The sequence below is a fragment of the Artibeus jamaicensis genome, unplaced genomic scaffold (assembly GCF_021234435.1).
Source record: "Artibeus jamaicensis isolate MK-2021 breed Jamaican fruit bat unplaced genomic scaffold, CSHL_Jam_final contig_387, whole genome shotgun sequence".
Classification (NCBI taxonomy): domain Eukaryota; kingdom Metazoa; phylum Chordata; class Mammalia; order Chiroptera; family Phyllostomidae; genus Artibeus; species Artibeus jamaicensis.
The window spans coordinates 40,967,175-40,993,261 of NW_026521812.1; the positions used below are offsets into that span (position 1 = coordinate 40,967,175).

General features: G+C 37.5%; 1 protein-coding gene across 4 annotated transcripts in view; it reads left to right on the top strand.

Moving 5' to 3' along the window:
• Positions 1 to 240: 240 nt before the first annotated feature.
• Positions 241 to 26,087, top strand: part of SYNCRIP (synaptotagmin binding cytoplasmic RNA interacting protein) — a 31,265-nt gene continuing 5,418 nt past the window's right edge. For 2 of the 4 annotated variants that reach the window (XM_037143832.2, XM_037143833.2), the window contains exons 1-11: positions 363 to 447; positions 1,819 to 1,978; positions 2,665 to 2,783; positions 2,907 to 3,014; positions 5,375 to 5,488; positions 5,588 to 5,764; positions 16,547 to 16,682; positions 17,593 to 17,798; positions 20,129 to 20,278; positions 20,813 to 20,934; positions 24,259 to 24,625. In XM_037143832.2, coding sequence (XP_036999727.1) covers positions 1,831 to 1,978; positions 2,665 to 2,783; positions 2,907 to 3,014; positions 5,375 to 5,488; positions 5,588 to 5,764; positions 16,547 to 16,682; positions 17,593 to 17,798; positions 20,129 to 20,278; positions 20,813 to 20,934; positions 24,259 to 24,625 — 1,647 coding nt within the window. In that variant the 5' untranslated portion in view covers positions 363 to 447; positions 1,819 to 1,830. Of the gene's footprint in view, positions 448 to 1,818; positions 1,979 to 2,664; positions 2,784 to 2,906; positions 3,015 to 5,374; positions 5,489 to 5,587; positions 5,765 to 16,546; positions 16,683 to 17,592; positions 17,799 to 20,128; positions 20,279 to 20,812; positions 20,935 to 24,258; positions 25,357 to 26,087 lie in introns of those variants that run through there. The other 2 variants (XM_037143835.2, XM_037143834.2) reach the window with 2 other exon arrangements.

Here is a 26,087-nt window from a genome sequence, read left to right on the forward strand (position 1 = left end):
GAGGGGAAAGGCGGCCGGTTGTACCTGAGAGGCCGCAGACGGGAGCGGTACCGGTGGGAGAAGGGAGCAGGGAGAGGAAGAAGAAAGGCCAAGAGAAGAAAGCAGACGGAGGCGGCGGTTGCTGCTGCTGCTGCTGCTGGTGGAGGCGGCGGCTGCGGCGGCAGGGGGAGAAGGAGGAGCTGAAGAAGGGCAGGGACTGAGGGAGTGAGTGAGAGAAGCGGACGCGCGAGGGAGGGGAGGGAAGGGGGGGGTCACACGGGGACGCGCGCGCACAGGGAGCGCGCTCGGAGGCGAGTGGAACTGGATCGGGTTTGCTGCCAGCGGCGTGAGCTTCGGCCGCCATTTTACAACAGCTCCACTCGCGCTGGACATAGGGAGCAGCGAGCACGCGTCTCCCGCAACCTGATCTCCTCGGACAGGATTCCTCCGCCGCAGCCCAACGGGGAGGTAACGACCGCCAGGACCCGGGTCTGGGAGGGGAGCTTCTTGACATCGAGGAGTGAGCTAGGGCAGGGCAGTGCGGGGAGAAACCGGCTTTTCTGGAAAATGGATTCCAAGGAGGAAAGGAGCACGTTGACTGGGGCTGCTTGGGTGTAGGCCGCGGTCCGCGCCGCCACTTCCCATTCTACTCCATGTGCTGCTACCGTTCGGGCTTTGTCTGCGGCGCTCCAGGGAGGAGGCGGCCCCGTGGCCCACGCGGACCGCGAGCGGCGGCGGAGTTGGTGCTGTCGTGGCTGTCGCCGCGGCGCGGGAGTGGGCGGAGAGGAGCCGGTCCCGTCCCGCAGCCGGGAGGCGGGTTTGGGTGATACTCCCAGGCCGGTAGGCGACGGGCAGTTCGCGGAACGCCCTCACGCTGCCGGGTTGTCGGCCCCGGTCCGGGGGTGGGACAGCTGGCCGGGGTGCCGTAGTTACTGTATGGACACGAGAGGGATGGGGGCTTGCACTGCGCGCCGCGGCTCGCTTCTCGGCAGGGCAGGCGGGCGGGCGGCTGGCGGTCGCCGGCGCCCAGGGCTGAGAGAGCCATGTGTCACGGCGGAGACGGCGGCACTGGAGTGGGGGGGGGGAGTCGGGGAGAGCCTGTGGCCTGGCGCCGACGCGGCCTCAGTGTGAGGGGTGAGGTTGTGCTGCTGGTGCTTTCCGGGAACTCAGACCCTGGCTTGACGTTGGGAGCCGGTGACGGTCGTCTTGGCCTGGGACTAGGTGGGTTTCCGTTGGAGGAAGTTGTAGGACATTTGAAGGCGCAGAGCACGTGTTTCTAATGGGCTCATGGTGGCCTTAGCGGTGAAGCTGCCACTCTGGGTGCGGAGTCGGGGGCGGGCTCTGGGATGCGGGGGTGAAGGGTGGAGAAATTGGGTGGTGGGAAGGTATCTTGTGTGAGCGCTTTGTTCTTCGCTGGCTGTTACTGATATATAAGCGGCAGGCGGGAAAAGCGCGCACTTTGGGGGTTTACCTTTGAGAGGGAAAAGCCCTGTTTTGCTGTATCCACACAAACCTCATTCTCTGTATGGACACAGCTGCATGTGGCACGCTGGCTGGTCCTCGTGCTGATTGGGCTCCATTTGTAATGTGTTTTTTCCTGAGGAGTGTTAGCAGGTGAGTCAGGGGTGGTGCTAAGGAAAAACAAGTGAACCCGTCCTTCTGTGCCGCGCGCTCCAAATCAGGCTTGTCAGGCGATAGTGACTTTAAGGCTTCTTTAAAGGGAGGCGCAGTCTGGCTGGTGTAGAAATTGGTAGAGAAAGTGAAGATCGGGGCTCTTATTTTGTCAACTCTACCCTTTTTGAAGATCCTAGTTTAATTTTGCTTATTGCGTTTGAACAGATCTCTGGAAACATGGCTACAGAACATGTTAATGGAAATGGTACTGAAGAGCCCATGGATACTACTTCTGCAGTTATCCATTCAGAAAATTTTCAGACATTGCTTGATGCTGGTTTACCACAGAAAGTTGCTGAAAAACTAGATGAAATTTACGTTGCAGGTAAGAACTAACACTTGCAAAATTACATTATGAAATTTTTCTATTGGATTTCTGGCTTTGAGCTAAAATAGCAACTTTTTGTGGTTTCCAATAAGTGTGGGAACTGGAGTTGAGTTTTGCCTTGTTGTGGTAGTTGTGAACTAGAGGTTAAAGTGTCCCGTATACACAGGGAGGGAAGAAAGGTTAGGAAGTAAAGGTGGCCGGCCAGATGGATAAGTGTATGATGGTAGCAACAGCTGTTAACTGTTGGAAGCAGGTCATGTGACTTTTGGGGGTATTTTTGTAGTAGGATTCTTGTTAAATAATTTGGTAACTATAGATTTGTCTTGGAGTGGCTGTTGCTTTTTCTAGTGGTTGTTTGAAATGGACAGGTTAAGTTGTCAGGCTTGGTATTTCATTGGTTGATTTTAGAATTTTTAAACCTATGTATGTACAAATACTTAGCGTTCAGAACTATCTGACTTAGACACAGCACAGGATGAAAAAGAAATGGACTCATTTTGAGTGTGGTAGAGAAGCTTTCACACTGCAGTTCAGAATGCTTTTCATTGTATAGATGGTAAGAGGAATAGAAAAATGGCTTAGTTGGCGCATGTGTTGCCTGTGTTGGCAAACATGGTATTTTCTATAAAAATAGTTTCAAAAATATTAAAAGTTGACAACTAATTAAGCTTTCTCTTCTCCAGGGCTTGTTGCACATAGTGATTTAGATGAAAGAGCTATCGAAGCTTTAAAAGAATTCAATGAAGACGGAGCATTGGCAGTTCTTCAGCAGTTTAAAGACAGTGATCTCTCTCATGTTCAGGTAACATTAATTTAATATCATTGTAAAAGTAATAAAAACCTTGCAGTTTTGATATAGTTTAAACTTGATTTAATAAGATACAAAGAGATGATGATTAAATAGGATTGGAAAATTACTTTTCAGAACAAAAGTGCCTTTTTATGTGGAGTCATGAAGACTTATAGGCAGAGAGAAAAACAGGGGACCAAAGTAGCGGATTCTAGCAAAGGACCAGATGAGGCAAAAATTAAGGTATGTCTTTAAAAAGGTATTTTGCTCCCTTCAGTTTTAAAGTTCCTTTAACTATTTTATACCTTTGGTAAATACTCCTTAGGTATGAAATGAATGTGTGTTTGTGTGTGTTTATATTTATGTTGAGAACTAATTACCATGAGGTAATTGGTTAATATTTTCCGATTACTATTTTTTTGGAAAGTTTCCTCCCTTTAATTATTTGTTTGAAAACAGTTTTCTATTCTTAAGGGTTTTGTTATGTTGCCTAGCTGTACTGATGTTAAACATGTGCCGTTGATATTCTTAAATAAAAAATGTAAAGAAATACATCCACACCTTATTTTTAGTTTTTTTTTTTTTGCCAAAATCTGTAAGTCCAGGTTGCTGACAGTGGATCCAAAATGGGAGGGGATCAGTTTGCTTCATGCTGGTGGAGTGTGTACATGTAGCATTTGGCAGCTTTTCTTAGGATTATTGAGCCCTCAAGTGAAATAAATACAGAATTTTAATACTGCCTTTTTCCCCTCCATTATTATGGGTTATTAGGGTTAATTTGTTCATTTTTAAAGCTGTGTGGAAATGTAAATGAGGAAACTGAGGAGTGGAAGTTTTTGTGTTAGGTTTTTAGTTATGTTGTTTTTAGCTCATAGAAAATATGGTGATCATACTAGTTTTAACTTGGTGTTCTTAATACAGTGTGCCAGTGCTCTGGAACCAAGAGTTATGATTTAAGAAAATCAGTTATTCATAACAGTTATAGGCGTTAAGTGCTGTTTTAATGGTATAGGAGTAGTGAAGCTTGGAATATGGTTAACTGTTAATGTCATCCATAAATCTGAGGCTTTCACAGGTCTAGCTGTCAGTGAATTGTGTTTGAACCATAAATTTAATTTTTTCATAGAAATTTTACCCATAGTAATTAAGTCTACATTGGGAGTTAGAACTATTAAAATTTTATAAAAAGTTGAAAGTTTAAATTGTGTGACTCTGAGTCGTGTCTTTGGAAGGGAGTGGCTTAAAGTGTTACTGTAACTTAAATTGTGGCAAGAAGACAGGCATTTTTCTAGTGGTTTTACAGAGGGAGTAAGTTTTTCCTTTTCGTTTTTAGGGATTGGGATAAAAGGTATTATTTGGGTCATACAAAACATGAGGGTAGAAGAAGTACGGGGATTACATATGGGGAAAAAGGAAGATGAGCCATTTAATGGCTTTGTCTATGTGATAGTAATAGATTTGAGTTTGTTTTTAAAGCTAACCCAATGTTGCTTTGTTAAGCAAACATTTGGGTATAATAGAAAAAGACTGCTTAAAAAATGTAAGGCTTTCTGGACTTCTTTGTTAGAGTTTAGGAATAGAGGATTTTTTGTCATTTACCGTATTCTTTCATAAATACTTTGTTCTTTGAGTAGAAAATCTTTAAAATGTGTGGTCATTTTCAGAGACAAATGACTCCAAATCATTTAACCGAATTTTGATATGTTACATTACTGGTGTGTTTTTATTTCAGGATTTATTAGTTAATTACTCAATTGATTTTATTATTTAGAAAACTGTATTTGTGCTTTGTGGTTTGAGTAGGTAGAGAAGAGAAATATTCTTGTTTTTTCCTTAGGCTAACCGTGGACTGCTTTTTTCTAGTACTTTTGCCTGTAATAAGGGATGAAGAGAATTCCCAGTGCTCTGAGTAAATACGAGTTGTATCAATTTAAGTTTATTTTCAGGGAGATAAAGTGTAGGAATTGTCACATTTGTTGCAGTTTCATAGTTTTCAAAGTCATTTTGGCTCTTTTTTTTCCTGAATGATCCATCCTGTCCTAAAAAATACGGTAAATGAATGTCAAACGAATGAGCAGTATTCTTCCTGTAGCTCCAAGGTTTCTGAATTTAGTTTGAAGAGTGTAATTTCTGTAAAGTTGGTGGAATACCCAGTAGAAATGTGTACCTAGGAGTATAAGGTATAGGGAATTTACTGGGTAAAATGTCCAGATTTGGGAGAGGCGATTTATATTGATCCTCCTTCAGGAGAAAATTAAAGTCAACCAGCTCATGTGCTGTCATTATTTTAGGAGGTATTGGCAGAATAGATACACTGTGCTTTAAAAGTTGTTAATGGATTAATAAGTTTCTTACTCTCTAAGCATTATTCAATAATTAGAGACCACCAATAATTTGAACAGGGTTTTGAGATTTTCACTATAAATTGGGGCCATTACAGGTATACATTAAAGGGGAAATTCTGAAACACCAGAAACCTGTTTGTAGAAGTATTGCCAGAATAAATGGAAAATTTTGAACATGATTGACTTTCTTTTTAATTGCTAAATGCATGGGTATGGTCTTGTAAATTAAATCTATTAATGACATTTGAATTCTTAAAGGCACTCTTGGAAAGAACAGGCTACACACTTGATGTGACCACTGGACAGAGGAAGTATGGGGGACCACCTCCAGAATCCGTTTATTCAGGTCAGCAGCCTTCTGTTGGCACTGAGGTAAAGAAACTAAGAGCTTTGTACCTTTTGTAGTAATGCACAGGTGTCTGGTTTCCTAAAGACTCTCTCCATGGTTTTTACTTCATATTTAACTTACAGATATTTGTGGGGAAGATCCCGAGAGATCTGTTTGAAGATGAACTTGTCCCATTATTTGAGAAAGCTGGACCTATATGGGATCTTCGTCTAATGATGGATCCACTCACAGGTCTCAATAGAGGTTATGCGTTTGTCACTTTTTGTACAAAAGAAGCAGCTCAGGAGGCTGTTAAACTGGTAAGTTTTTTTTCCCTTCAGTCTTCATATCCACTATCTTTAAAGTCATTTTTTTCTTACTGTGCCTGCTTTTCACATTCTCTGTGTACACATTATAGCAGTATTCTTTGCATGTATAGTTGATGAGACTCAGGATCTATAAAGTAGTATGGAAGAATTCCTCCTGGTTCTTTGAAACATCTGGCCTAGTGTATTTTTAATTTATAGGAATGTTAAAAGGTTTAACAAAGTAACTAGTAGGTAGGGATCCTGTAGATTTTGGTCATACCTGTCCTATCCCTTTTTCAGAAATACTTCACAAAGACATTGTGATGGTGAATTTCTAGTTAATGAAATAAATGATTTTGTGGTGAGTGACAATACTTGATTTAAATATACAAAATATTAGGTGAGGACCTAGTGCTTTTCCCAACCTTTTTTCGAAAAAATATTTTTAAATTTTATTTTTCTTATATTGATTCCAGAGAGAGGAAGAGGGAATGAGGGAGAGAAATATCAATTGGTTGTCTCCTGCACATGCCCTGACTGGGGACTGAACCCACAACCCAGGGCATGTGCCCCAATTGCAGCCTTTTGGTTTGCAGAATGAAGCCCAACCCAACTGAGCCACATCAGCCAGGGTGTTTTCCCAACTTTTTTTAAAGTTATTCATTCATTCATTTATAGAGGTGGGGGGAAGGAAGGGAGAGGCATCGATATGAGAAACAGCGATTGGTTGCACCCCCACACATTCCCCCAACCAGTGACCCAGCTGCAACCCAGGCATCTGCCCTGACGCGGAATCTTTGATTTGTGGGACAATATCCAACCTGCTGAGCCATGCTTCCCAACTTTAAAAAAAAATTTTTTTTAATGTTTCAAGTTATGGCTTATATAACTTTTTCAAATTAGGTTTATTAAATTTTGTGACTCAGGTTTCTGCATTTTATAGTTGATGATGCTGTGGGTTAATGGTTTTCTATGGCAGATATTTGTTAAATTTACCTTATCTGCCTTATATGTTGTGGGTAATTCTGAGCACATTTAAAATCCTTAGACAGCTTTCTCCTCTTAAACTTTATTTCTCCTTCCCTTGCTACTTAGATATATTGCATTTTAAGTCAGTCCTAAAGGATAAAGATAAAAGAAGTATACTTTGTTTCACTTGCTCTATTGCTTGCATTTCTCCATTGGTGTGTGTAATTGAATATGGTAAAGATTTAACATTTAAAAAGTTGCTACTTTGAAGAATATAGGTTTCTTTAAAAAAAAAAAGAATTTATGAGTTTGGGTATTTGTTTCTAAATCATGGCTCATTTTTCCCTCCTTGAAAGAATGCTTGTTTTACAGGGAGTATAGCTTAGCTAGCTCATTAACTGGTAACCTTTGAGCTGTCCAGATTTTAGTTTAAGCTATTCAGGTATAACTAAGAACTTTTTAGAGTTCTAAAAAGTACTTTAAAAATAATTCAGATTAGGCCCTGGCTGGTGTAGCTCAGTGGATTGAGCATGGGCCTGCGAACCAAAAGATCGTGATTCGATTCCCAGTCAGGCCACATGCCTAGGTTGCAGGCCAGTTTCCAGCAGAGAATGCACGAGAAGCAACCATACATTGATATTTCTCTCCCTCTCTCCTTCCCTTCCCCTCTAAAGATAAATAAGTAAAAATAGAAAAAATTCAGATTAGTGTATAAAAAATAGTACATTTTGCAAGGTAGTAAAAAAATAGCAGTTTTAATGTGGAAATGTAGTGAGATACCACCTCACTGCCTTGTCAGTTTCTCTACAAAAAAAAAACCCCAAAGAGTCAGTACAGAATTTAGCTAGTGAGGTCAGACCCATTTCATTTACTAGGTTACTGTGTAAAGTCTTAATTTCGTTTAATAAGTATAGTTATTGTTATAAGTAATTTTTGTATTAACAATTTTTTTTAAATCCTCACCAGAGAACATGTTTTATTGATTTGAGTGAGAGAAAGGGAGGGAGGAAGAGAGAAAGAAAACATGGATGTGAGGAACCTGTATGGCTTCTTCTGTCTGCACCATGATGGGGGGACTGAATCCACAACCTTTTGGTTTATGTGATAACGGTTAAACAACTGAGCCACCCCGCCAAGGCTGTATTAATATTTTTAAAAGGAATAATTAAACCAACATGTGTGTTGGCTACTTAATTCTTGCCACCACAATACACTATGGTAGGTCCTCACTACAACTTGTTTGTAGACAGTGTCCAGAAACTACTAGGGACAGAAGTGTCCAACCTGTTGGCATTTGTGGGCCACACAGTAAATACACAAACACTAATGAAAACTGAGGAGCAAAAAAAAAAGGTTTTAAGTAAATTTATGATTGTGTTTTGGGCCACATTCATAGCCATCCTGGGTCCCGGGTTGGACACCCCCGTGACATCATTAGAGGAAGATGATATTTATAACATGGTTTTGAATACCAGTAAAAACACATGAAATATGTTTTGGTTTGCACAGTTGCCTTGATTTAACAGCTAATATAGTCCAAAATTGCATTGCTGTAAGCTTAGTGTATAGTCTAATTATTAACATAGTTAAGTTTTTTAACTAATGCAGAAACTTTCCCTAGATAACCAAACAGCCATTTTGATAGGTGTGGGAAGTAACTCTTACCCTAAATTTTTTCACGGATTTGTGATTTAAGTCCTTATCTGGTGGCATACTTACTTTAATTACTTCCTGATGAATAGGAGGTTTTGCACTTTAGTTTGGTGCTTTTAAAAGGTACTTTTGCCCTGGCAGGTGTGGCTCAATGGATTGAGTGCTGGCCTGCAAACCAAAACTTCCCTGTTCGATTCCTAGTTAGGGCACATGCCTGGGTTGCAGGCCAGGTCCCATTTGTGAGCATGTGAGGCAACCAATCACACGGTCATATTTCTCTTTTTCTCCCTCCCTTCCCTTCTCTCTAAAAATAAATTTAAAAAATTTTAAAAGGTACTCTTAGTGTTAGTGATATATATATATCCACTGGGATGAATTGAACATACTTGCTTTTTTTCTTTTTTAGTTTTAAATTTTTTATTGTATTTTTTTTATTGTCATTTATCCTTCTTAAACCCCTCTCCTCCCTGGAGAGGGGTTTAAGATATCATGGGTTTTTTTAAAAAGGATGCTTTATTGTGGCTAGGATTATGGTGATAATTGAATTGGGAGATTTGCCTCAATCCAACAGTAAAAGTGAGGAATACATTTTTGAGGAAATTATTCTACAAAATTGCAAAACTCATGTTGATTTGGATGTGTTTTGCTACTTTGTATTCATTTGTGGAAATGAGTACCCCTCCCCTAAATACATTCCTTAATGGAGCATATTTTGAAAACTGCCTTTAGTTATGTTATATGATGATAGTCCACTTGAATTGCAACTCTATCCAAGGTGAGTTTTTATATAAGATGATTGAACTGTCATTCTAGTTGTAGATAATCAGATTGAGAAAAAACCTTTTTGCATTATTTATAGATCAGGTAAGGTTAAAGCACTGTCTTTTGCTTCTCTGTACTTTAAGTGTCTTGAAGAATACCTTAGATTAAGGTAGTTTATGTATTGGGGTTTTTTTTTTTAATGATTCAGCAATGATCCCCCCATAGATTAAATACTGTTGTAGATTTTAAATTTGCATCTGTGTTACTTGTTAAAAGTGGGTCAGTTGATGTTAACAGCTGAAGAGGCATGAAGTTAGAAGCAGTCACCAAGAAGCCACAAACTTTTTAAATGACCCCATTTTCAGGCAACATCTATCTTGTATTTTGGGGGATAAAAACAATTCATAACTAAATGATGACAATCTAGCTAGGAAAGCAAGACCTAAATTTCTAAAGGTGAATAAAGCTACCACTTAAGTGCTTGTTAAGGCATAGAAGCTCTGCTGGGTGCTACATTTTTACTTTTTAATATGACCTCAACCCATTCTTCAAGATAGTGGAATTATTTTTATGCTGTGGAGAAGTAAATAGGCTGGGTGGCTTGCCCGAGGTCCTACTGCTTTAGTTTGGTACCAGCTTTGTTCAGGCGTACCTATTGTTAACTAGACATAACAAGCCAACAGTACAAGTTATGTCACCTGATAGCCTCATTTTTAAAAATTATGCAGTAGTTTAGGTGGTGGTAAAAGGAGCTCATAGTCCTGTCTGTACTGTCAGAATATTTTTGGCATCTAACCACTTTTACCATCTCATTTAAGGTACCATTTGAAGAATCTTAGCTAGTCTCGCTGCTCTCCATTGCTTCTTTTACACTCTTAACCATTCAGCAACATAAATTAGGTCACAACATTCCCATGCTAAAAACTTTTAATAAACGGCTTCCAAAGGAGGCCATATCTTAAGTTTTTTAACCTCTCTGCTCTTACTCTTCATTGCCCTTCTATTCATACTTTGCCTTTTTTACCCTCCACATAAGCTATGACCATTTCCATCTCAAGGCTGCCTTCTGCTGTTGTTTTCTAACACTTCAACCAGTTACCACGCTGTGGCCTTCTAATCAGTCAAGTTTTAGAAGGCTTTTTCTGACTTTGAGCAGCAAGCACACAGCTGCCTCATAATGGTATTCTGAACATGGTTAAAATAGAATGCTTCTGAAAATTATTTCTTGACTTAAGTTATTTGTCTCTCATCATTACATGACAAGAATCAGAATATAAGTCCTGTTTTCTCAGTAATCCCTGACAATAGATAGAACAGTGCTGATGTAGAGTGGGTGTTGAATAAGTAACCTGACTGGCTGACCAGTGCCATATAAACCCATTACTTATGACAAGAATTTATAATATTCTTATATTAGCTGTGGGTCATTGTGCTATTGAGAAGTTTTCTGGTTATTTGCGGTTGTTTATTCTGTGCTACCTTTAGTTAAGGGATTCTTGTAGAGTAATTGGGTGTGTGTGTGAAGCTTTTCTCATTACCCCCTGTAGGATATTTGGAAGTATATGTAGTGTTTGGCATTGTCACAAAGACCAGGGGGAAGGGCAGGCAAGCATGTATATGTATTTGTGTGATATGTTGCTGGAATTGGAGCCTAGAGCCATTGGCGTTGCAATGCGCATTATAGTCCTATACACTGGTAGGCAAAAGTAGGTTAATAGTATGTGAAACAGTTAATTCTTGTTTGTTTATTTATTTGTCTTATTTGTATTTTTTATTGTTATTTTGTATCCTTACTATGAATTTTTTTTTTTTTGGTAATGATGGCTGGTAATTTATCCTACTTTTGCCCACTGCTGTGTAATGGAAGTATCCTGCAGAAAATGCCATTAGGGCTCATGTTACAAACACTGGAATAGTTGGTATCTATTCGCACATTAAAAATGATGGGTTTTATGGCTGCTGATGGCTTTATTTACCAAAGTGTTTGTGTGCACCAGTGTAACATGTATAGCTGTCTTGGAGAATGCAGCTCTAATAAGCTAGACCTACAAAATATTTTAGTAGCAACTTACAGATTTTTAGTGGGTTTAATGAGAAATATTTTACTATGGGTATTCAGGGTAGTTTGATTCAGTTCTTGACTTTAGAATTTACCAGGACATGTGCGGCTAATTACAATTAAAGCAGAAGCAGATGGTTCAAAGGGTAACAAAGGGATGTTGGGATAGATTGCTTTGGGTAAGGGTTATTAGAGAAGGCTTTGTGATAGGTTTGAGCAGGACTGTGAAGGAAATAGGTGATAACTCTAGTTGAAGCAGTGTGTTTTATGGAAAATAGGAGAAAACTTAAAGTTTTTTTCATTAAAGTAAAAGTGTAAAAAGTTAGTGGTGGAAGTCATTAGTCATAACTGCTGGGCTAAATTGTGTGATACAGTTACAATGTTGAGCCTTGGTGTGGGTAGCATGATATAAATGGCAGAATGATGGAGGATGTTTGGATAAAGAGAACAAAGGCCAGGAGAGAGGCAGCAAAAAAAAAAAAGAAGAAGAAGTAGTAGTGAGGGTGAGGGTGAAGATTTTGAAGGGAGAAATAATAGGCAGTAGTATTTTGTAGGTTCTAATGCAATTTTTACTAGTGATTTAAATGAGGGTGTAGTTGGACTGCCCTCATTGGTTACTCGAAATGTTTGGTTACTTGAATTTGCATGGAGTGATAAATACCCTGGATGACAAAATCAGGATCTGAAAAGATTTTGTTGGACAGTTAATTTGCACTAGCAAGATGGAATTGACTGGGGACAAAAGACAAGTCCTGTACACATGTAGTATCAAATGCAAGCTATAGTGTGAGTCAACAGTGTGGTGTAGTTGCCAAATAAGCTGAGGTTATCATGTTATAGAGGTGTGGTGTCTAGAAATGGAAGATTAGTAATCGTCTCAGTTTATTAAACTCCTCAGTTTGCATGTACAAAATTATGGTATGTATGTCACTATTTAGTGACACTCTAGGAGGCAGTTTAGTTTGCCATGTCAGGGAAGGAATGATTAGCCAAGAATATAGAGAACAATTTAGTCTTGAGCATTGTGTGCAGATAAATGAAGTGCTGTCTTTCGGAGTAGAAAATATAATTATTGTAGAATTTTTAGGGAAGTAAATTTTGGCTGAATGTACAGAAGACTTTGTAATTAAATGTTTAAAAATAAAGTGGGCAGGCTTGGCAGGTAATGGCTTTGCCACTACAAGAAAAGTGAGGAGTGAGTAACTAACCACTTTTGTATCGAATTCTAAATCTGAGATTGCTAGGTTTCCGGGGATTTGGTGACTGGCTATGAGGGAAGGAAAAAAATGACTTGCTATTTTGAGTCTAGAAGATTAATTTTCAGACTATACAACTCCTGTTTCGGTGTTTGAAATACTGAAACTGCATTGGTTAATGTTCAAAATTTATCCTTATTTTACTTAGTCACCTCATTGTGGTACTGACTCTGAAAAGTTATGGAACTTTTTTTTTTTCAAGATTTTATTCATTTATTTTTAGAGGAGAGGGAGGAAGAAAGAGAGAAACATCCATGTGCTAGGGAAACTGATAGGTTGCCTCTCACACGTCCCCAACCAGGGACCTGCATCCCAGGCATATGTCCTGACCAGGAATCAAACCAGCAACCTCTTGCTTTGTGGGATGATGCCCAACCAACTCTGCCATACTAGTCATTTTTTTAAAATATTTTATTTATTTCTTTTTAGAGAGTGGAAGGGAGGGAGAAAGAGAGAAATATTGGTATGTGAGAGAAATATGGATCAGATGCCTCTTGCATAGCCCCAGCTGGGACCTGGCCCTGCAACTCAACACATGTGCTCTGACTAGAAATTGGGCACCTTACCATTTGTAGCCACACCAGTCAGGGCAAGATCTCACTTTCTGAAAACTTTGAAACCATTATAGTGCCCTGATAAACTAACACTTGAGAATTAGGGTTTACCAGCAAATTAGAACCTTTCGTAAGGTTCAAAAGAGTTTTTGTTATGCCCTTCTACCATCTAACTCACTGTCACCCATCTGCTGAGATGTGAAGTTTATTTTTGAGTTTAAAATGAAAGATTGGTTTTGTCCAGCCACATTGCACAGTTGCTTAGAAGGTCATTCCATACACCAAGTTTGCATGTTTGATCCTTGGTCAGGAAACATACAAGAATCAACCAATGAATGTATAACTAAATGGAACAATAAATCAAATGTTTCTCTCTCAATCGAACAATAAAAAATTTTAAAGATAAGATTAGCCTTAAAAAATAATGAATGAGTCCTGGCTGGTTTGGCTCGGTTGGACATCCAGTAACTAAAAGGTTGCGGGTTCCATCTCCAGTACAGGTGTGGAGAGGCAACCAGTCAATATTTCTCTCTCACATCAATGTTTCTCCCCTCCTCTTTCTCTAAAAACAATGAAAAATGTCCTTAAGTGAGGATTTAAAAAAAAAAAAGGAATGAGAAAAGTTGAGCGGGTATGTGTGTATGAAAGTGCATGCTTAATCTGTGTATGGGAGATGGGGCATTGTTTAAAGAGGTGTTTATTTCTGGGTACTTTTATTTGAATAATATACTCAGAGGGTGGTCTTTGCTACTTTATTAATGACGTCTTTTCATTAGCGAGCCAGTTTACTTTCTGTAGGTTAGTTATAATTATTTCAAGTTTTTTTAAGTAAAATAATATGAAGAGTTACAGTTTATAATCCTGTTAAATCCTCATATTCAGAGAACACAGCTATCCTAAATATACCATTTTTTACCTACCCTGTCTTTTTTTTTTTTTAAAGACTTTATTTATTTATCTTTAGAGGGGAAGGGGGGAAGGAGAGAGGGAGAGAAGCATCAATGTATGGTTGCGTTTTGTGCATCCCCTGCTGGGAACTGGCCTGCAGGGAACCGGCCTGCAACCCAGGCATGTGCCCTGACTGGGAATCGAACCGCGATCGTATGGGTCACAGGCCCGCACTCAGTCCACTGAGCTACACCAGCCAGGGCCTTACCTACCCTGTCTTGATTAACTGTAGCAAGGCTACTGATAATGAGTTAGAAGGGAAGAACTCTTTTTATTGATAATAATGGGAGCATTCATTACTTCTTTGAAGCAGCATTGTTAATGCTGATGGAAATGGTATAACCAATAATATAAAAACTTTAGGTTTTTTTTTAAGAAGTATTTTTTATAGTAAACTCTCAGAACCTTTGGGGAATAAAAATACAAAAAAGGGAAAGTTATACAAAATTCCTGTCATCTTCAAAATAACTCCTCTTTCTCCCTTAAACACTGTATTTTTACCTTCCATCCTTTTTTTTTTGATAATTTAATGTTTTTGTTAGCTCCTGTAGAATAAATGACCAAATTGAAAGCCAATAATTTGTCAGTAATCTATTTGATGCTATATCATAAAAATTTAGGGAATGTACATATTTTAAAATGATTGTATTTGGTTAACTTATTTGTGAAATAGTATATTGTAGTCTACTTGTTTATAATCTCTTGCATGATGGGTTCAGCCATATAGCTCTAGTATTTGCAGGTAACCTACATATTTCTAATTTTAAGAGGTTTTTTGTCTAATTAGAATATAAATGCTATGACAACAGTCTATGGCATGATTTTTCAACCCTGTAGAATGGATAATTATTTGTTATGCTGGGCTATCCCATGAATTGCAGTATGTTTAGTAACATTTCTGGCCTTTATCTACCTACTAAATACCAGCAACAAGCCTCCCACCCCTAGTTGACAAACAAAAAAGTCTGTAGACATTGTCAAATGTCCCTTGGGGAACAAAATTCCTCCAGTTGAGAACTGTTGGTCTGTGTTAACATAAAAGGGTGTTATTGTTGACTCTTACAGGATTTAGGGATTGTAGAGTATTACATTATAGATGGTTGAGCTCCAGTCCACAAGTATGTAGGTTTTGGATGGTGAAAGTTTCAGGGAAAACATTTTATTCAGAGGCTTAGCAGTATGACAGCTGTTTGAGAAATCATGTAAATAGCTAAGATTATAGTGTTGTGGAGGAAAAGATTTTAAGATGGACTTATATAATGTACAAGTATTTGAACTTTATCTTTTTGGTGATGGGAAGCCATTGAGATTTTTTTCCAATAGGCAAAAATTATGGTCATTAAAAAAAAAAAGCTTCTGGGGTATAACGTAAACAGTAGAGAATCCTAGGGGTATAGTGACCAGACACTTGGGTAGAGTGAACTGAGTAGGTGGGATAGGAAGTACAGCTGTTCTGAACTGGAGGAAGGGTGTTTGATCTTTATGTACAATTTTGAATATCTGGAGATGGAGAAGGAGACAGGGAGAGATCAGTCTTCTGACAGTGTATGTTTTCTTATGTTCTTGTTATGGGAATAATAGAGAGAGAAGGGCAGTTTTACTTTCACCAGCTTTTGCCACAAGGCTGGTCTGTAAGTTGTATGAAAATTCATGATGATTCTTTAGTTTGTATAGCTTCACTTGTGTGTACATTTAAGGCAGATTTTTTTAGGCCAGGTTTGGAGGGGATTAATCAAGTATTGCTGCTGCTGCCACCCATATTACTACTACCTTGAAATTTTGAAGTGGTTTTAACTGTGTAATATAGATAATCTACTTTTCCAGATACCTGAATAGTTTTGAACTTTGGTTTGTAAATAATAACTGATTGGTAGATTTGTCACTTTGACAGATTGGGTTTTGCTTCTGGCATATGGGATATGGTTACTTGAAGAATATATTTTTTTACTGTAATTTTATAGTTACACTTTTACTATAATCTTTACTTGTTTTTCTCCAACTTTATGCAGGCTTAATGAAATTTAAATGGGGGGGGGAGTAGAGGGATTCAGACAAGATTACAAACAAGATTCTCCCTTTTAGAATTAAGTATTTGAATTAGAAAATTCTTATTGCAACTTTGTATAACAGGTTAAGGAGAAACAAAAATAAATTTAGATGCTGGTATTTGTATCAGTTTCCTTTGCACGAAGACAAATGGTTGGCAGGATGGATTTAAGTAGAAATTAAGGTATTTGGAATCAACCATTTTGGAATCAAAATTTAAGCTGCTGTGGACCTGATTCCTAGTTAAACAAGTTTCCTAGGTTTCAAAGTTTTAACAGTTTTTTGCACTAATTTAATTCATAAACTTGTTTAGTGTGTTTTGTCACACTAAACAATCTTCCTATCTATCTCAGATTACAATTTCCTTGTATAGTGTCATCATGATGACTTTTTGAAAGGATAAATTCTTGAGAAACATAGTGTTAAAATTTTAATTTGTTTAAAAGATTTTGTATTTGTGTATGGGGTGAGCATATCTCTCTAATAAGCACTTAAGATAGGATATTGTAAGTATTTTGAAAACATGGTGTACATTTTCCCCTTTCAGTATAATAATCATGAAATTCGTTCTGGAAAACACATTGGTGTCTGCATCTCGGTTGCCAACAATAGGCTTTTTGTGGGCTCTATCCCTAAGAGTAAAACCAAGGAACAGATTCTTGAAGAATTTAGCAAAGTAACAGGTAAGTTGGATTTATTTGGAAGGAGGTGCAACTTTTAATACTGAAGGTAATTGCGTACTTCTATGTGACAAGCACTGTTTTAAACGCTACATTTATTGACTCATTGTATTCTCACTACACCCATATGAGGTAAGGAAAACAGCACAATAAGGTTTGGGGAAATAACCTGCTGAATGTTAATGTAGTTAGTAAGGAATGCAACTGGGATTTGAATTCATTCTGCAGAATTGTACATCCTTGTTTTGGAGTATTGTATTTCTTTGTTCATATGCATTTCTAGGTGGTAGTTGACACTCTTGGTAGGATTGTTTGATGTGTGTGTGTGTGTAATGGTTTGATTTTTTCCACATTGTCAATATGGTACAATTTCTTTGAACTGTAAAGCATTTGATAACAGTTTTGGAATGACAGACTGCTTTTATTTTTTAAAAAATTTTGTCTACCTAGAATATTTTAACAGATCACCTTGTTACTAGTCTCAAGGAACTTTTGAAATAATTATTATATAATAACTAGTATGTTCTATTTCATTTTAAATAAAGCTAATCAATATCTGAGGCTAGAAAAGTATTTAAAAAGTTTTTAGTGTTCACTTGCACAAGAAAAATTTCTAACCATATCTGATCTATACTGCCATTTTACTGAAGCACCTATGTAAAGATTTTATGCCTCTCATTAATGGAAGCAAGATTGTCCTTAGATATAATTTAAAAGAATGTGTGGGGTTTTTTTTTTTCTGTGTTGGGAATGTTTGAAAGTGCTTTGGAAAGGTAAATTATCTGTGGAGTCCCCCGTAAAGATAAGCGATTATTTTTTTATGTTGATGTTTAAGTATTAGAAAAATCAGTCCTTTGATCTACTTGTTCTTGTTATTTTATCTAATTTTTCTGGAATGGTTGCTTACTTTCAGAGGGTCTTACAGACGTCATTTTATACCACCAACCAGATGACAAGAAAAAAAACAGAGGTTTTTGCTTTCTTGAATATGAAGATCATAAAACAGCTGCTCAGGCAAGGCGTAGGTTAATGAGTGGTAAAGTCAAGGTCTGGGGAAATGTTGGAACTGTTGAATGGGCTGATCCTATAGAAGATCCTGATCCTGAGGTTATGGCAAAGGTAATGGCAGTCAAGTTAAAATTTTATTTAAGCAGTTGATAGGGGAAGGGGGAGGTTTTGAGGATGGGGGGGACTTATAAAACTATTATGTACTTTTTTTAAACCATATTTTTGAAAGTGAAAAGTGTTCTTTATTAAGGCCACAATACCAGACACGGTACCATGGAATACTGTTGCACACACTAGAGCATGAAAAATGACTGTAGAATTTATTTGAGGAAACCTGGCCATAATGGTGTAGCTGTCATATTCATGATAAAGTAATTACCCTACATGCTGTGGAAATGGTTTACTTCATTTTTGTATGGATTCCTAGAGCAATCTCTTTTGAGTTTTTGAGAATGGTGCTATTAGCTTGGGTGATTTTTGTGTTAAAAGTCCTACTTCTAAAAATAGTGAATGTACTGGCCTCAGCAGAGCTGCTGCAGTTACAAGGTTTATCTATTATTAGTTACCTGCTTCAGCAGTCAGTTGAGACATTCTATGAGAACAAACATCTCGAGTCAATACTTAGTAATGCAGTTTGTGGTTATTTTACCCTTTGTCCTTTAAGAATCTCCTTTAATGGTTATAGGCTAGAAAGCACAATTAAGTTCACTTAAATCAAGAGATGAGTGAAATGCCAGTGTTGACATGGTAGCTTTTTTTAGGATAATGTTTTTTAAATGTATTTTTAGAGAGGAGGGGAAGTGAGGGAGAAAGAGAGGGGAAGGAAACAAGGATGTATGAGAGAAAGCATGAATGAAATACTTGGCCTCTTGCAAAGCCCCCAATGGGGATCTGGCCTGCAACCCAGGCATGTGCCCTGATAGAGAATCAAAACTGGTGACTTTTTGGTTTGTGGGCCAGTGCTCAATCCACTGAGCCACATCAGCCAGGGGCAGGACAAATGGTCTTCAGAACAGCTGCTTAGGATTCTTTTTTCCTCTGGCCTTTTAAACTCTTATGGGTTAACACTTTAGATAAAGAAATGTGAATGCTTTATAAGTATTCTGGGAACAAGTGATAATGTTCCTTAGTCAAAAAGATTACATTTTATAATTGTATTTTCGAGGAGTTTCCAGGATTGAAAGAATTTATCTTAATGTTTTGAACACTCTCCCTTTAGCTGAGATTTTAAAAAGCTGGTCCTAATTAGTTTTGACCACCAGCATTAACTTAAATTTTCAACAGCTATTTCAGAGGGGGTGGTATTTACATTGTTAGTAAATAGCCATCTGTTTTAGTTGCAAAATAATTATTTAATAACTATTAGGCATGGGGTTTTTTTTTGAGCAGAAGGTACAGAGTTACCATATATCCCTGGCCCACAATGAGTGGCCTCCCCCCACTATCAATCAACATTTACATCAGATTTATACATTTGTTACAATCAGTGAACCTGTATTGACACAGTGTAACTCAAAGTTGGTAGTTTACATTGGGATTCATTCTTGATGGTATATATTCTGAGTTTGACCAATTTGTGACATGTATTTACTGTTACATTATCATACAGAATAGTTTTGCTGCCTTAAAAATCTTGATTTGCCTGTTCACCGGTCCCTCTCTTCTAACCCCTGGCAATTATTGGTATTTTTACTGTCCATAGTTTTGCCTTTTCCCAAGTGTCACATAGTTGGATAGTTAGAATCATAAAGTATGTAGCTTTTTAAAGTTATATGCATTTGTTTCTTTCGTTTCTTTCATGTCTTTCATGGCTTGATAGCTCATTTAACAGTAAATAATAATTCCATTGTCTGGATGTATACCACAGTTTATCCATTCACCTACAAAAGGATATCTTGGTTGTTTCCAAGTTTTGGCAATTAAGAGTAAAGCTGCTGTACACATACACATGCACATTTTTGTGTGTAAGTATTTTCAGCTCTTTTGTGTAAATAACAAGGAGTATAATGTGGATAGTTTTGTTAGTAGCTGCTCTCCAAATTGTCTATACCATCTTGCATTCCTACCAGCAATGTTCTTGTTGCTCCATATCCTCAGCAGCATTTGGTGATGTTAATGTTTTGGATTTTGACCATTCTAATAGGTATGTAGTGGTATCTCACTGTTTATCATGATTTCCTAATCACATGCTGTTGAGCATCTCATCATATTCCTATTTATCATCTGTGTATTTTTTTTATTGAGATATCTGTTCAGGTTTTTTGCTCATTAGATCCACCTGTCAGCATTCCTTGGTATTTACCCAAATGAGTTGAAAACAGTTTTTTTTTTTTCTCCTGATGGGTTGTGACTAAAGTTAACTTTGCAGGATGGGATGGTGGTGGTTTGAAAATTGAAACCTTTAGAAATATACAGAGTTTCTGTTTCTTCTTAAATTTCAGGTAAAAGTGCTGTTTGTACGCAACCTTGCCAATACTGTAACAGAAGAGATTTTAGAAAAGGCATTTAGTCAGTTTGGGAAACTGGAACGAGTGAAGAAACTAAAAGATTATGCTTTCATTCATTTTGATGAACGAGATGGTGCTGTTAAGGTAAATAACTGAGGGAATTATAAGCATCAAAAGTGGATGCTTATTTATTAACTTTTTAGAAAGATTTTTATTTATTTTTAGAAAGAGGGGAAGGGAGGGAGAAAGAGAGGGAGAGACCGATCCTTTCATATGTCCCTAACTGGGGACCAGACCTGAAACCTCAGTGTGTAGCCTAACTCAGAATCGAACTGGTGACCTTTGGCTTTGCAAGGACAACACCCAACCAACTGAGCTCCATAAGCGAAGACTGGGCTAATTATTTTTAGTTATCCTAGAATCGGAATGTTTTTTAAAAATTGAAGAAAACTCAGGTCAGGTAATCAATTCATACTTCACTCATACATACTAAACTTTATTGGCCTTAGCAAATTATATACCTGACTAAATCAAAAACATAATTAGTTGAAGAGCTAGGTCTTTAAAAAAAATCTAACCTGTTTTATCTTTCCAACATTGATGATAAATGATGTTTTTAAAACTTAATTCATAATTGGTTTAAATTCCTCTTATATTTATCAATAATTAATTTTTAAGGCTATGGAAGAAATGAATGGCAAGGACTTGGAGGGAGAAAATATTGAAATTGTATTTGCTAAGCCACCAGATCAGAAAAGGAAAGAAAGAAAAGCTCAGAGGCAAGCAGCAAAGAATCAAATGTAAGTGAAACTTGTGTAAGTTTTAATGTCGATAGATTAACTGGTAAATAACAGGTGTTGCTCAAAGCTTGATAAATCCGTAACATGTCTTTACCTTTTAAAGACTTGAAAACTTTGAGGCACAGAGAAGTGCCAAGAATCTCAAGAAAGGTTTATTGAGCTCTTGCTGTTACCATAATGTGAAGATAATCATAATTCTAAATAATTGAAATTTATATAATAAATGGAAATCATTCCAGGTTCTTTCCTACTTTATTTTCAGCATGTGCTCCTAAATATTTGTTTTAAGTATTAGCTGACCAAAAGTCTTAATAATACATTTTGTTAAGGGTAGAGAATCTTTTATCAGAGGTAGGCAATATTAAATCTTCAATTATGATAAACTTTGCTTCCTTTGTACCAGAAAGACTGATAGTGCCTTTGGCCACCCCAAAGATTTCATATGCATGGGTTTTGAAAAATGAAATGAGTGTGGTTAAATAAGCAAACAACAGTTATTGAGGTAAGAAAACTGTAATTTGTACTAATCGGATCTTTTTAGCATACCTATAAAGGAATATCTGCTCATTAAGATAGTGAAGGAACTGAGGTAGGTGTGAAAGGAGTCTGCAATTTTAAAATATGGATTGGCAATTGATTTCTAAGGAAAGGTAGTAATTGCTGTCAGAAGTAAGAACAGTAATCACTTAACTATATCAGGCCAGTGTTCTGTCCATTGCCTTGTGTGGGGTACAAAAGAGGAGGTGGGAGACTTCTACTTATATTTGTTACATAATTAGAGAAGTAATTAAGTTCTAGTTTATGCAGTTGGTTGTGCAGTTACGCAGATTGAGAAATTCTGGGCCTTAGTCTTTAGTTTTAAAGAGATTTCAGATTAAATTATGTAAGATGCCTTACACTATTGTTATCTAAGTGATCTATCTGCTTGTTCTATGACTAAAGAAAAGTGTTCTTTATATTTGGGTAGTATAAAAGACTACAAAGAACTAGGTTTTGAAGGGGAAGCTACTGCTGTATATCTCAAACCTCTTAGTATACTATTTGCAGTGAAAATACTCATCTCCTTCAGAAGACAGTTATTGTATTGTACTTTACTGGAGTAGTGGTTGACTAAGTGTGGGAGATTATATAATATATGATTAGAGCAGTTACAGTTATGACTTGATAGATGGAGGTGATAATAAAAGATGGGGCATGTCAGTATGTCTGTTAATATTTGAAAAGGAGAACAGGTCAAAAAAGATTGGTTGCATGGATACTTGTACTTTAACTTGCTGCAGTGATTCACTGATTTTTCTCTTTTTTTAAATTGAACTACATTTCTATTTACTCCTCATTGTGTTCCTTTGAGTTGAGTCCTCTATTACCCAATTTGAGATGAGGAAATAGGAACAGAGGTAAACTTGCCTAAGGTCAGTCCACACAGCTAGTAAGTAGTGAAATTGGATTTGAACCAAGGTAGTCTGGCCCTAGGATTTTCACTCTTATCCACTATACCAGGGTTTCTTACTCTCTTCCTCAGTTATTAACATTTTGTGTACACTAATTTTTGGTTATGAGGGCTGTTTTGTTTTGCGCTATAGGATGTTTAGAGCATCCCTGACCTCTTCCCACTAGATGTCAGTAGCACCTCCCTCAAGTTGTGACCACTAAAAATGTCTCTAGACTTTACCAAAATGTCCCCTGGGAGGCAGCATTATCCACAATTCCGAATTACTGCATTACCATATGCTGTCATTGTATTATTTACCCTAAGGGGGTTGTGGTAAAAAATATTACCGCATAGGTGGCGTGTATCTGAGAGATACATTCATTATTACTACATGCTGAAAACAAAAAAAAACTAAATACTCTGCAACTGCACAGCTAGTTATGACGTTGAGCTTAATCTATCTGTTGGATGTAACGATAACATTATAATGAGTTTGTGAGACAGAAAAAGATAATCTATCAATTATTCAGACAACCAGCACAGCACCAAAAAAGGAACGAGAGGATTTTTTTTGGTCAGTTGGAACAGGGCCTTTATGAAATTGAGTGTAAAATACATGCTGAATAAACACAATCAGGAGTAAATTATTCTCATAGGAAGTATTTTTATGTAGTTTTTGGTATTATCATGGGTTCAAATAAAAATGGTAAATGTTTTTTGAGGGATAAGGAACTATGCAAAATTATGCTTTTCTACTAGGGAACATGAATTGGAATATTAAGGATATTTGGTCCTTTTAGACAGTACCTCTAAAGCATGTGATGATTTTTATATTTTCTCTTCCATAACCTTTTGAAACTGAAATTTACAGAGTTGGTATTTTACTTTTGTATTTTTCCTCTCATAGCTGCATATCATTTGGCATTAATATTAAGCAATAGTGATAACTCAAAATCTAGTTACAGAGATTTTATTTTTTTGAAAGGGCATCAGAGCCTATTTTAAGTGGGATTTTTAGTGCTCAGTCAACATTTTTTTAAAATGTATTTTTATTTATTTATCTTTAGAGGAGAAGGAGAGAGGGAGAGAAATATCAATGTACGGTTGCCTTTAGTGCATCCCCTGCTGGGAACTGGCCTGCAGGGAACCGGCTTGCAACCCAGGAATGTGCCCCGACTGGGAATCGAACCTCAATCCTCTGGTTCGCAGGCCTGTGCTCAATCCACTGAGCTACACCAGCCAGGGCTTTGAGTCAACATTTTTTTATGTTTTATGTTCACAGTGGAAATACCACTTAGAGTACAATGTAGAGTTCTTTAGGAAGTGTTTACCATCGATTCTTTTTATGTATATTGCCACTTTTGTTCTATAGCACTGTAGTTGTGTTTGGGAGAGTAGCGTATGTTGCTTTTAATATTCTACATAATAGCATGATTTCTTGTAGAAATAGAGGAATTTGTAGAGTCTTTATGCCACCTTACCGTAGTAAACTTTGCTAACAGTATTTTGCCAATTGCTTGCTTTATTTTGATTATGTAATAAATAGTCTTTGGATATATAAGAATGGAATATTAGAGGAAGTGTAATTCATAGTGACTTAACAGCATAACAATTTATAAAGATTCTGTGATGGATTTTGTGTTTGATACTGTGAATCATGAATAATAACATTTATAGCGACTTGTGATAATTTTGGGATGTCTGTTGGTATGTTGTAATCCTGGTCCTCTGATCATTATTATGGCCATTAACCCAGTGCAAATAATTTTATTTTAAAGTTATGTGAATGATGTGCAACAAACCCTTTTTAGATTGTTATGAATGGTTAAGTGCCTACTTACCAACTCCCTTACTATTTTATTTAAAGTCTAATCTTTCTCTTTTTTTAATAGGTATGACGATTACTACTATTATGGTCCACCTCATATGCCACCTCCAACAAGAGGTCGAGGGCGTGGAGGTAGAGGTGGTTATGGATATCCTCCAGATTATTATGGATATGAAGATTATTATGATTATTATGGCTATGATTACCATAACTATCGTGGTGGATATGAAGATCCATACTATGGTTACGAAGATTTTCAAGTTGGAGCTAGAGGAAGGGGTGGTAGAGGAGCAAGGGGTGCTGCTCCATCCAGAGGTCGTGGGGCTGCTCCACCCCGTGGTAGAGCCGGTTATTCACAGAGAGGAGGTCCTGGATCAGCAAGAGGCGTTCGTGGTGCGAGAGGAGGTGCCCAACAGCAAAGAGGCCGCGGGGTACGTGGTGCGAGGGGTGGCCGCGGTGGAAATGTAGGAGGAAAGCGCAAAGCTGATGGGTACAACCAGCCAGATTCCAAGCGGCGCCAGACCAATAATCAGAACTGGGGCTCCCAACCCATTGCTCAGCAACCGCTCCAAGGTGGTGATCATTCTGGTAACTATGGGTACAAATCTGAAAACCAGGAGTTTTATCAGGATACTTTTGGGCAACAGTGGAAGTAGAAACAGTAGGCCTCTGTAAAATTGGAGACTGGTAGGTTGATCAGAAACTGGCCCTAAATCTGAATGGGTGCCGCTATAATTTGTGACATCTGGCAAGATTTCCCTTTATGTATATATTTTAACAATCCGCTTGGACATGAACAAAGCCACACTTCTGCTTCTGGCGAACTGATTTTATTTTTATTTAAAATTTTTTTCAATAAAGGTATTCTTTAGATATTGAAAAATAGAAAATGAGTTTGCATTTGTGCTTGAGAAAATTTGGCTCAAGTCCATTTGGCTGTAGTGTATACAATGTTTCCAGTAGTGTTTAGATTTGGTTTCTTGAGAGGTAGTTGATTAAAACTGAGTATGTCTTTAATATCTTGTATCAGAATAACTATTTGTATGTTACCAACTTAAATTGCTAGAATAAGGTAAATTGAAACACAACTGCTATTTTTAATTTAGATCTTTGACCTAATTTGGTTTTTCAGAACCTTTTTGGCTACTTGTATTCTTTATGCTGTTGTTTATTTCAATAAAAAATTCACACTTAAATGTATACTTACTAAAATTGTGTTTACAATTCGTTTTTCACAAAATTTCTTGCAAATTAGGTTCAAATTGTATAGCTTGTCAAGGCCAATTAAAGGGTTTTGTGCCTTGTTAATCTGTGTGGAATATGTCTGCACATTACACAACACTGATTTATTGCAGTTTTCTGCTTCTGGTTTAAAGTGCTATTTTGCAACATACTTCATGTTCCCATCAAAAAATAAATAAGTAGTATTATGTAGTAAGTTTAAGTTGGTAAGTATATTAGAGATTATAATCATCATGGATAAAACAATAAACCAAGGACAAGTGCAGGTAGTCTCAAAGGGTCCCAAGTCACACTGACAAATCACTTTGAGTTGCCTAAGGGCTATCCTACCTTGACGTAAAACTCAGTTTGAATATATTACCCTCTTTGAGTATTTTGCACATCATGGGGCTAGAAAGCAGCAAAGTATGCTAGTGTAAAAACATTGGGAATAGGTCTGGGTAATCTGTGCATATCATCATGCTTTCCTAATTAAAAGGGAAAAAGCTTTGTAAGTTTCGGGTAAGCTAATGTATATCTAAAAGATAAAATTTGCTTCCAGATTGGTTTGTATTAAAGATCTTATAGTTTGGATTTTGCAATCATTTGCATATTTATCTTGTTTTGAACCATAGGGTCTATTCAGAGGTATTGATGGGACAATAATGACCA